This window comes from Aedes aegypti, chromosome 2 (genome assembly GCF_002204515.2).
Source record: "Aedes aegypti strain LVP_AGWG chromosome 2, AaegL5.0 Primary Assembly, whole genome shotgun sequence".
Taxonomy (NCBI): Eukaryota; Metazoa; Arthropoda; class Insecta; order Diptera; family Culicidae; genus Aedes; species Aedes aegypti.
In genome coordinates, this window is record NC_035108.1 from 4,540,109 (window position 1) to 4,552,086 (window position 11,978).

The 11,978-nt window shown below is 40.0% G+C and overlaps 3 protein-coding genes and 1 long non-coding RNA gene across 4 annotated transcripts; 2 read left to right on the forward strand and 2 right to left on the reverse strand.

Moving 5' to 3' along the window:
- Positions 1-2,455: 2,455 nt before the first annotated feature.
- Positions 2,456-2,961, reverse strand: LOC110675445. The gene is made up of 2 exons (XR_002499500.1): positions 2,698-2,961; positions 2,456-2,636 (listed from the first exon to the last, which is right to left on the reverse strand). It is a non-coding gene; the product is annotated as an uncharacterized LOC110675445 (long non-coding RNA).
- Positions 2,962-3,174: 213 nt separating this feature from the next.
- On the forward strand, positions 3,175-4,326 carry LOC110676287 (general odorant-binding protein 67-like). The gene is made up of 4 exons (XM_021843595.1): positions 3,175-3,210; positions 3,621-3,797; positions 3,860-4,126; positions 4,181-4,326. The coding sequence occupies exons 1-4, from the start codon at positions 3,175-3,177 to the stop codon at positions 4,295-4,297; spliced, it is 597 nt and encodes a 198-aa protein (XP_021699287.1). The 3' UTR covers positions 4,298-4,326.
- A 4,285-nt stretch (positions 4,327-8,611) lies between these two features.
- Positions 8,612-9,503, reverse strand: LOC5574888 (general odorant-binding protein 67). Its single transcript, XM_021839797.1, has 4 exons — positions 9,415-9,503; positions 9,180-9,356; positions 8,850-9,122; positions 8,612-8,787 (listed from the first exon to the last, which is right to left on the reverse strand). The coding sequence occupies exons 1-4, from the start codon at positions 9,451-9,453 to the stop codon at positions 8,689-8,691; spliced, it is 588 nt and encodes a 195-aa protein (XP_021695489.1). The 5' UTR covers positions 9,454-9,503; the 3' UTR covers positions 8,612-8,688.
- A 79-nt stretch (positions 9,504-9,582) lies between these two features.
- Positions 9,583-11,555, forward strand: LOC5574887 (general odorant-binding protein 67). The gene is made up of 4 exons (XM_001661650.2): positions 9,583-9,733; positions 9,793-9,966; positions 10,034-10,276; positions 11,430-11,555. Exons 1-4 carry the CDS (start codon positions 9,680-9,682, stop codon positions 11,520-11,522), a joined length of 564 nt encoding a protein of 187 aa, XP_001661700.2. The 5' UTR covers positions 9,583-9,679; the 3' UTR covers positions 11,523-11,555.
- Positions 11,556-11,978: the final 423 nt, after the last annotated feature.

The window sequence follows — 11,978 nt, forward strand, 5'->3', positions numbered from 1 at the left end:
TATGAATAGTGGTTAAATATATTTTAAATAAACTTTGTATGAAAAATATCGTCAAAATATATGTAAAATATTGAATTATTCAAATGGCTCTAACTTGCAAATCAGCAAATTTCTGCTAAAAATTTAAAGGTTTTTTGTAAGATCTAAGGATGTTTTTTGATGTGCAATATTCGAAACGGCGGTGACATGACGCGACAAGAGTTGTTTTTCATATTCAAAATCATCAAAATTACTAAAGTGTAATATTGAATAGTATTAAAACTTCAACCAAATATTTTTTTTCCATCCTCATGGTCGATACAAGTGTTGAACCATAAGCTTTTAGATAGTGGGTAACTTTGGGGAAATATTGCATTCCGAAATTATAAATTTTGTGCTTTATTTTATTGTCACAGTTTTCATTTTTTTGACTTCAGCCAGTTTGCCGTCATATAAGTCATATAAATTTAAATTTTGGTTCAATTTCAATTGAGGATCATAATAATATAACACATGACGTAAATTTTAAAATAAAATAAATCATAAAAATCTCAAAAAAGTTTTTGGTAGTTTTGGCCGCCCCTTTATATGGAACCCGACCATTGTGCACTCGGCTAAAGATGGCTCCAGGTTTTTCGTATATAACGCAAAACGATAATCACAAATGTGTCAATGCTGCTTGCTTACTATATATCTAAGCTTGTTTTATATATACACAGTTCGAACAAAACGTGTAAATTTCTGAGACATATAATGCACATAATTGGAGCGTGGAATATCATGGATATTTACATGATATGTCATGTAAACTTCAATTATATGTCATGTAATCTAGCCGGATCCTGGGTGATTACATGACATATAACACATTTTAACATGATTTCAAACGGAAATTTACATGACGTCATGTTTACATCGCATAAATGAAGTCTACATGATGTGTAATCTTCATTATTTTTAACTGTGTATATATATATATATTTGGACATGACTCAATCGAGTGATACTCATTGTTGCAGTCATCTATTGCGAACAATTTAGTTGCATACTAAATATTACATGAGAAGGGTCACAAATGACGTCAACTTTTAATATTTCTAGACTTCCTTTCCCACTGTCACGTATTTTCTAAAACTTAAAACATCACAAAACTTCAGTGATGGTTGCAATTTTAGGAATTCATCTCGAGTAAATTTTTCTGCTTCAAAACTTCTATCAAACTGGCTCACTTGCTATGCCAAACGTCCATTTGTTCCGTATTTGATAATGATACTTTAACAATTAATAAACTTATTTTTCTTAAAATCCATGAATTCCCTCTATTTGTACATATGTGGAGGTCTTATGCATACATTTTAGACAATTCATCATGGACAATACAACTTGAGACAAGTTGTTTCGGCGTTTAATACAACTTTATGTATGACTGTGTATTGCAGTTTATATGACTTATTTTTTACAAACAAACATGAATAGAAAATTGTGATACAAGTCGAAAATTTCTTACCATTAGTTTTAAAATTAATACAATTAGAGTTCTTATAATTAGTTAGTGAAACGGTTACGGTCTTTTCCTGTGTGTTTTATATTCTCATAGATTGAACGTATGTAACTGTTACAGCACTGTAAGTGTATTCATCTCAAAGTTAAGTAATTATTGAAGACATTGAACAGAAATGCTTGTACAAAGGGATACCAATTTGTTGCTGTAAACTTTGATGTTCGTTAATTTTTGCATGATTTTTTTTTTCGATTTATGGCTGGTTTTGAGATGCATCCGGCGATAAGTGATCTTACCCTGTGTGATTTAGTTTTTACTAAAGTTTTCATATTAAGGATTATAATATAATCAAACAAAGTAAAATCAAAATATTAAGGAGATGGCAACTTGAAGTTACATATTTTGCCAAATGAAATTGAAGTTTGATAAGATGCAAATTCAGATCAGATTTTATTTTTGACTCCATTAACAATCTCAATCAATTTTGCATTGTATCCAATTCTAACGTTATCTGCACACTTAAATACCGCCGTGCGGGGTGACATTGGGCCTAGGGGGTGACTTTGACCGCCCTTTTGATGCATCTCATGGCTAATGTGGGTGTCAAAAAACCAACCCATGACCATTCAGTGGCTATTTATAACGTATTCTTGCAACATGCTACATTGTTTTTATTATTCGGGTTTTAGCTTGCTGTAAAAATCTTTGCCTAAAGTCACCCTTATGGACCAAAGGAGCACGACGGTAATTTGAAATTAATATCTTTGTATGATCTCTGGTTTACTGGGAAGTTGTTCATATGGTCCAGAACATGTGGAAGATGTTGTTCGTTTTTTTTCCTGTTAGGTGGCGATGATAAGGTGAATTGGGACTCCCAATTTGGGAGTAACTCCGATCGCTTATGACCGCCATAGTTTCTAACAATTCAGATAATAATTGTATGTCATTCATATTAAATTTCGTACACAACACATATATGGAGCGGATTAATTTGAGAGTTTATTCCTCAGCATTTTTCTGCATAGGTATGCAATTCCAATCAAAAATGTGTACTGTTTGAATAGCCCTTGATAGCATTGAAGGTACATCCGGAAGAGATTTTCGATCTAAGGGCATTACACTCGGGAACGTTAATCCATTTTTGTTTTGGGCAGTTCTAGAATATATGTGATGTAGCATAAATTTCAATATTTTGCCTCTTGAAATGCACTACTTACCATGAAAACATTTTCCTTGAAACAGTCCAAAAAGACAGTAGGTACAAAACTACAGCCCGTTCGATTGGATTCGTGAGAAACTGGCTTAGCAAGTTGAAGAGCAGTATTGTTCAGAATCCTCTTATGGCAAAGATCAACTGAGCGATTGGTCACTGCTCCAAAAAACGTTTTGATGCCAATCGATTTGATAAAAGACATTTTTGTGGCTTCCTTATCAATGGTGTCGTCAGCAAAAGATTTGATTCGCGTTAGAACACATTCCACGACGCACTGTTAAGCGATAACGAACATTTAGACCAATTCTGACAGGATTGTTTCATGATACCTACGGATCCTTCAGTTTTGGTAGTCCACGGTGGCACACGTGGCCCAGGGTTCTTATGTTCCGCAGTACACGCATCGTCAATGGTCTTATCTATGAAGCGTGGCATGAGGCAACACTCCCGAGCGATCTTCACATTTCCCATGTAACAAGAAATGTCCTCTTGGGGAAGTTGGGCTACAACCTGTGTGGTTAAATTTGGAATAAATCTTATACGAAGGTATAGCATTGTGCGTATTTACCATTGATAGGAAAACGAAACAGAGAGAAAGTCTGCTCTCTATCATTGCGACTAGAATGCTTGAATGTTCAATTATTGTATCCCAAATTCTACTCTAAAAGTTTTGACTTTGGTAGGCGACGATTATCATCGAAATTGAATGAATTTGCAAATCATTCTAAACTTTCCACATTCACGGTATATTGAGTTTGTAATAAAAGCAGCGAGTGTCTTCTTTTTACTGTTCATTTATTGTGACCGAATTCGCGATGGTCAGATCTACTTATCCCCTTATTTGTGTTTTCATAATATCAGCTGTAATATTTCAATTGAAAATTTTCTATTCTCCTAAAACTCATTCATTAGTTCATTTTTTTCCAGATCAACTCCCAGCCTCCGCCAGACGATAAAGCATGTTTCCAAGGCAACAGAGTGGATGCCAACGGTTGCTGTGAGCTACCCCGATTTGTTGCTCGAGAGATCAACACCAAATGTGATGAAGAGTTTAAACCGTTGAGTCCACGTCTTCCTCCGGAGGTTCAGGCTTATGAAGGATCTGTAGACGATTCATTGCTATTTAGCTAATTAGAACTGAAATAAAACATCTCCATTATTTACAGTGCGTCATCGAGTGCCTTTTCAACGTGACCGGTATGTTCAAAGACGGGAAGCTGCAGCAGGACAAGATCGCCCAGCAGCTTAAGAAAACGATCGGTGTCGATAGGAATTTTGCTCCGTTGCTCGGCGGTATCGTGACCGATTGCTACAGGCTTGTCATGGACAATCCGGCAAACAGCTTCAAACCCATCCCCGTTAAACCGGGAAGACCCGGCTGCAGCTTTATCCCACAGGCGTACATGAATTGCGTGAAAAGTGAGCTTTTTGAGGTAAAGTGTGCCATAATGATAGAATGGTGACAATTAATAAGAAAATATTTGCAGAACTGCCCAAAAGCGAATTGGACGGCAGCTGACGGATGCGATCTACTGAAGCAAAAATTAAACGTTGGCTGCTCCTACTACTCGATTATGATCGGAAAGAAAGGATTGAAGTCGTGAAAGGCTTGATTTAGAGAAATATATTAACTTTTTCGCATGTCGGTAAAACTTTTTCTTCTTTCTGGGCTTACGTTCCAGCTAGGACAGAGTTTCAGTCTTAGTGTTCTTATGAGCACTTCCACAGTTAATAACTGAGAGCTTTTTTTGCCACGCATTTATCCATTTTTGCACTTGTTTATCGTGTGGCTTGTAAGAATGCCCTGGGAAGTCGAAAAATGTGCAACCAGAAAAGATCGTCAACCGGTGGGATTTGAACCCACGCCCCTTCAACTTGGTATTGCTTCACGCTTACCGCTACGCCTATCTGGACCCAGTAAAACAATTAAGGCCTATATTTATTAGAGCTGTATTGGATATCACGCAACCTTTGCAATGGAGTTTTTATTTTTATCCCTAAGATGCATACTGCCCATAACTGCATATTTGTAACATTTGACAAAAGTAGGCTTTGAGGAAATGAAACAAAGTTAGTGACATAAGTTAGTAACCAAATGCTGTTTTTCCATACAAAATGCCCAAGTTTGGGGTGTTGCATCTCAGCTTCTAGTAGTCCGAATTGGCTGAAATTTGAATGACGAACTTGATTTGCCTGTAAGGGAATTATTACATTCCAGTCATTTTACATATAGTTTCAGAGGGTTGTTCAAAGACAAAAGTAAGTACCCAGGTAAAGGTGACTGTCTCTGGAGTATGGGCTCGTATACCCTGTATCCACGGGTGGGACGGCCGTTCTGACTGCAAGGCTGATAGGACGCAGGCAGAATCGGTGATGATGAGGATTGGAGCACTCGCTGGTGAGATGGCTGCATAAAAGATGGCCGCTACTTCGGCAGAGAAAACCGAACACTCAGTTGGAAGACTTTGACAGAGTGTCAAATCAGCGCCAGAGATGCCGATACCTACTCCACGCTGCGAAAGAGAGCCGTCTGTGTAACGGTGTAAGTGTTCCGGGTATTTAGTGAGCAGAAGTTCCAGTACAGACGCTCTAAGCACCGTAGAGTCATCGCCACTACGGAAGGTCTTTTTTAACTGCTCGTCTATGATTAGAGGGGGAGCCTGCCAACTGCTCGCTCCATGCCAGTGTACTCTAGCCACAGGGGGAAGACTGGAATTGGCAATCTCACGAAGGATACGATCAGCTTGATCAAAGAGAGCGACTCTATCGTTTCCAGCTGTTTCTGAAGCGTAAGTAGCCGCCTTGCGGCAGATGTCTGCGTGCACTCGATGGCGGAATGGGAGGATACTAGCTTCTGCACAGGCTGCGTCGGCAGGGGTTGATGGAAGTAAACCGGAGATAGTGCGGACGTACCCGTTGAAAATCGGTGAGAGGATTTCATGCAGATTTCGTTGACTCAAACAGCTGATCTCGAGACCGTAAAGTAGCCTGCTATCTACGAGAGCTTGTGCTACCCTGAAGCGCGTGGATCGATTGTTGGATCTATGTGGCTTAGATATCGTTTTAATGATGTTCAGACGGGAACGACAGTTCGTTTTGACAGCATTGAAATGCTCCTTAAACTGCAGATTACGGTCAATCAAAATTCTTAAAGTCCTGACAGTTTTACTGTTTGGAATGGGTTGCCCGTCAATTTTGATTCCTGGACTCACTAGTTTGTGTCGCGAGTTACAAACATGGCCGCGGACGCTTTTAGCTGCGGAGAGGGAAAAATAAACAGAAGAAGCCCATTTGTGTACTGCCGTTACTGCCAGTGAAACGAGGTCTGCATGCTGTCCTTTTGTCCACGCATCATGAAGGAGGTCTCCAAGGGAGGCGAAGTAAGAGTCAGTTCCGTATCCCGGCCTGAAGGCATGTCGATGTCCGAGGCGACCATCCGCTTTGAACTGCTCGGTTAACAATTCTTTCGACCATCTTCAAGAGGCAACACATTAGAGATATGGGACGATATTTAGATGTGTCCGGAAAGGCCACGTTGGTTTTGGAAATAGGGATGACGAGACTTTCTCTCCATTTGTCCGGGAATGAGCGCTGGTGCCACATACTATTGATTAGCTCAAACAGTTTCGCTTTACCTCCGAGAGAGAGGTTTTTTATGAGGGGATAGCCAATACCGTCGGGGCCGGCGGGTTTACCAGTACTAGACCCGAGGGCAAAGTTGAGCTCTCGCATGGAGAAGGAGCAATTTAACTGAGAGGTGCCATGGTCCTCCCGAATCACGAAATTAGATAAACTAGATTGGTTGTTAGCAATTCTTTGGCGGAAAACTGGATCGTATACATCGATGCTGACTAGCCTACCGAAGTAATTTCCCAGGGCTTCGGCAACCGCAGAAAGCTCGGTGATCGTTGACCCTTGGATGTCCAGGGAAATTGGCGTGATTTTCCTTTTACCACTTTGAGCGTTAATTTTCCCCCATAAATCTGCCGAAGTTTGGGAAGAATTCATGGAATCAAGAAATTCTTCCCATGATAACCGCTTGGCTGTCCTTATGGTGGAACGACATTTTATGTTGACGGTTCGGTAAATCCTGAGTTTATCTTCTTTCTCCGGATGGTCGTTGGAAAGCCTTTTAAGTGCTCTCAGGGCTTTCCGGCGTGCTTTGACAATGGAGCAAGTGTCGTCAGACCACCAGCAAAGAGCTTTCCTTCCTGGTCTGCTGCTGCTTTTGGGGATGGCTGAGGCAGCTGCCTTTGTAATAACATTGGAAAAGCTGGTTAAAGAAGCAGCTCATCTTCTAATTCGAGAATATGATTGATGTTTGACTGGTAGATTTGCCAGTCCGCACGATCGTAACACCACCTGAGGCGTCTGGTGATTGGCGGGGCCGTGACCGCTGCAGAAATCTGAATCGAATAATGATCACTACCATGCAAGTCGGCGCAAGCTTGCCATAGGAACTTGTAAGCTATGGAGCGACTTGCCATTGATAAATCTATGGACGAAGCGATACGGCCGTTTTAGAAGGTGGGTGAACCGTCATTTAAGGATACCATGTCCGAACCTTCTAGGGCGTCAAGGATAGCTGTTCCGCGTGGATCTGTCCTATCGCCACCCCAGATTTGATGGTGCGCATTGAAATCTCCAAGGAGCAGTCGGGGCTCTGGAGTAGTCCTGATTATGTTTAAGATTTTCTCTTTGATTCCAGAGAGGGAGCCGCAAGGAAGGTATCAGTTAATGATCGTTAGCCTAAAGCTACCAACTAATCGAACAGCTAAAATGGGTAAGTCACTGTCGATTTCTATAATTTCGAAAGGGACGCCGAGGGCCACGGTGTGCCGCACGTTCCTGCTTTTCTTCATTGTCCATCTGTATTTTCCGCTGAGGGAGCGGTTCATAGCGGTAGTTGACGTACGATTTCGCTCCTGCAGAGCAATAACTCAAGGGAAACTGACGTGTGTCAAAACCTCTAGATTGCTCAGATTGTGATAGAAACCGTTAATGCTCCACTAGAGGCAGAACTTGGTGGGATCGGGTAGAGTTGGTGTAGGGAACCGGGATCGGAAATCACAGTTCTCGGATGGTGAGTTTTTTGAGTGGGTTGATGAAGACGATGTATCTTTGCTGTTCTCAGAGTGATGGCTGGGTAAATTCGGAGGAGTTATAGCAGCGGAACGATTCATCGAGTCCCCACCAGAGGGATACTCCGGAGATCCTGACGACACAGGCGGGATTGCATTTGCTAGGGAAACTTCATCGAGACTATATGAAGGGAACCCGGAATAATTCTTGCTTCCTAGGTTCAAGTGCCCCGGGCACTCAAACGTTGAGGTGTCAACATCGGTGGTGGTCACCCAAAAGCAGTGGAATAGGGCGTACAGCTAATGTGATAGCGGCAGTGGTTGCGTCGGAGTTGATTTGTTCGGAGAAAAGGGGCCGGTTATCCAAAGTTACGATAAAGATGAGCGTGGCCGGGAATAGCAATGTTCATTTTTTTGGTATTCTTATTTATGATTGGATCAAGGTTCACTTCCCAGCCTTGTTCTTGAAAGCAGTCTAGATGAGATTATAAATAAAGGAATACTAACATTGCTAGTATCCAATCTACGAAGTATATCGTAACTACGGTAACGCTATATTTTCGTGCTGTAGGATAAAGAATCACTATATCTTGCTTCATTAACAAGAATTGTTACAGATGTCTCTAATTTAGCGAAGTATTTAGCGAAAGAGAGGATCGATGAAGAGAAATCGCTCATGTCAGTTAGGCCCTTATGCAGTAACAGAGTAGAAATCTTAATTTGGTCAGCCATAGTTATATATCTAGTAACTTTTCGAATATTTTTGTATGCTTAAAGTTTCATAAAGGTGTGTCTCTTGATAAATGACTAAACATCACAAATACAACATACAGTAAATTTCTAACCACGCAGCACTTTATTTATGCTACTTCACATTTATTGTTTATCAGCGTACCATCTATCACTCATTAATATTAACCACTGACTATCGATGAAAACGAACATCCTGTTGTAATTTTCTCATTCAAACGCTGACATTCGGTTGCATTGTTCCACTTTTTCTGGGGACAATTCTAAAACAGACCAACACAATTGAGGTACTCACAAAACACCGGCATCACTTCCGTATGCTCACCTGAAACAGATCAATCTTGATGCAATTCATCAAAGCAGGCGGCAGGAAGCTGCACCCTTCGCGTTCTGGGATAGGCGATACCGGGGTTGCCAGAAACTGGGGATCCTTCGAAATGATTGGATAACAGTGGTCGATGCTGCTGTTGAGCAACGGCAAGAAAGCCTTCGCATTGGCAGTCGTTGTAAGGATCGCTTTCCGGATTGCTTCGATGTTAAGCGTATTGTTCTTTTCGTTGTAACCGCCGATGGTGGTGAAGATGCATTGAGTGACGCACTGAAATCAGACATTAGGAATCATTACAGGAACATTTGATGATTTGGCTATTATTACCGATCCTTCGGTCTTCCGTACTCCTGGTGGAACTCTCGGACTGAGGGCCTTATACTTGCTGTTGCACATGTCTGCAATGGACTTTTCCATCATTCGAGGAAGAGGGCAGCATTCTGCCGCTGTCTTTTGGTTTCCTTGGTAGCATGTTTTGTTTTCAGCCGGAGGTTGGCCCAAAACCTTAAAAAAATATACAAAGTAAATTTTGTCAATCATCACTAATGGAAATACATCTTACCGAGGAAGCCAACATGAGTCCTATTATGAAAATATCCATCGTAGTTATCGCTGGTCTGCGACATTTTGTCAGTGCTTTTAAGTAAGCAATTTGCTAAATCATTCTTTTTTGTAGACGTGCGCACTCGTTGCTAAACCAATTTCGCCATGAAATAGCTGATAAGTATCAATATTAACAGCTCTAAATGAAAAATTATAAATTTTATTGCGATTCGGATTAACCAATCAGAGTTCATTCAGAATCAAAACAGGTTTAGCAGCACTCAATGGCAAACAAATTGTTAGCATTGTGTTTTTCGAGCATTGTTCTCTTTGCTTTGGTAAGAAGTTTATATCAATTCATCATTCAAACAACATGCCTTGACTAATTTTAAACCAGAGCGTAACAGATGTCCTAATGATGAACGAGAGTTTATGCCGCAATAACACGGTTCTGGCTCGAAACTGCTGTCGTCTGCCCGGAATCATCAATCAGTCAATCGTGGACGATTGCGACGATAAGTTTCCTCACCATGCGCCAGCAAAGCCTGGAGTCAAACGAGCGGAAGGATCAGTAGGCGTCTCGTAATATTGTTTTATGAGAAATGGCCTACTTAATCGTGATGTTTTTTTTTTGTCAGTGTGTCGTTGATTGCATGTACAAAACGATCGGAGCGTTCCAAAATGGCACCCTAGATTTGGATATCACCCTTCAGCACATCTCGCAGACAGTTGGTCAATATCCGAATTTCGAGCCTTTGGTGAATGAGACAGTGTCCTGGTGTTATCGAAATGTTACAGAGAATCCGGCGCTGCAGAATAGCGTTGGATGTAGCTTTATCCCGCAGGAGATGAACGATTGTGTTAAGAAAATGCTTTTCATGGTATGTATCTAACCAGCGATCGAAAAACATTTGGATTCAAAGATTTATTATCATTTGGAGTCGAGAAATGGCCGAGCGGTTAGTGTCGTCAGGCAATGAGCGCATCGTGTCATGGGGTGTGGGTTCGATTCCCGCTTCAGCCATTGAAACTTTTCGTCAGGAATGTTTCTAGGCTGTATCATTGGAGCATGCTTGTCCCGTAGTCTAGTGTTAAGTAACAGTCTGTGCAGCTAAATGGCTGAAGACGGTGTCCGTGTCTTTTTAAATGACAATACAGTAATGTCCCGATTTTGTCAGCCCCATGCTGAGTTTAGGGTTGACAAAATCAGAAAAGAGTTAAAATCGGGGAAAACAAAAAATTTCGACTGATTTCAAGTTTTATTTTAACTTAAGGACTTAGTTTTAATATAAACATTGTGTTTTTTACTTCAATTTTCTATATACCGTGATGCAAGGTAACATTGATCAGTTTCATGAATAATTATTGAAAATTTCAGATTTCAAAATTTTGGTCTTTATATGATTGTATAGACGTGACCAAGGTCATAATTGACTTTATGCACACAATATTGCCAGTATAGACGAGCTTACTCTGATTAAAATAAATATCAATTTTGAGGTTGACAAAATCGGGCTAAAAGGATGCTAAAATCGGGGGTAGACAAAATTTGGTTAAAAAAGGTGCTAATATCGGGGGTAGATAAAATCTGGGTGGTGGTGATAGACAAAATCTGGGGCTGACAAAATCGGGTCATTACTGTATCATGTGAAAATGGTGTTATGGGAAGAATGCACTTCAACAGAAAAGTAATCGCCTATCTAGATGCATGGAAATGCTTAAGAAAAGCATTTTTCTTTGATCGCAGTACGCAGTTGAAAAGAAATGTCAATTTGAATGGGGCTCACTGTAGAAAATTTCTTGACCATTTCTTTCCGCAGAATTTTTTACTTTTCTTGAGCTGAACAGCATACCTAGCTTTATGAAGTTGATAAGCTTTTGCAAGGAAACCATCAAAGCAATCCAGAAAACATATTGTATTTTGTCTTCATCTGTTTTTATGAATCTAAATTCACTTTTATAAGAGTTGATCTTGGAGTTGACTGTAAATCGATACTTTTGAACTAGATTCAATAATCTTTCGTTTGTTTTCAGAGCTGTCCGCCTTCAAACTGGACCACCAAAGTGGAATGTGACGACCTGAAAGGCAAAATTGTGGAAGGGTGTTCTTATTCCAGTTTATATTGAATATTTGATATTTTAATCTTTTAACCACCAGCACAAAACCAGTTTGAAAGAGTAATAAATTAATAAACACGATGAACATATTCGAAAACTGTATTCCGAACACATTTACAATATAATTTAAATTTACATCAGTTTTGTTTGAAAATCCCAAAAAAGAAAGCTGAAGAAATCCTTGATAAAATCCAGAAAAAATATTGAGTTATTTTTTTAAGAAAATTTTGGAAGCTTTCGTGTAGGATTTCTATAGGGAACATGTAGAAAAATCACTGGGAGGTCTTTTTGACATATCTAATGAAATTTCTCAATGAGCATTGCTGAAATCGACTTTCTGATGAGGTCTTTGAAAGAATCTAGAAAAATATTTAGAGGAATCCTGAGGGATGTTCCTGAAGTAAAGTTTAGGATTCCTAAATAGAGCTTTCTTTATGCATTTTCTGAATTCTTGGAGAAATTCCG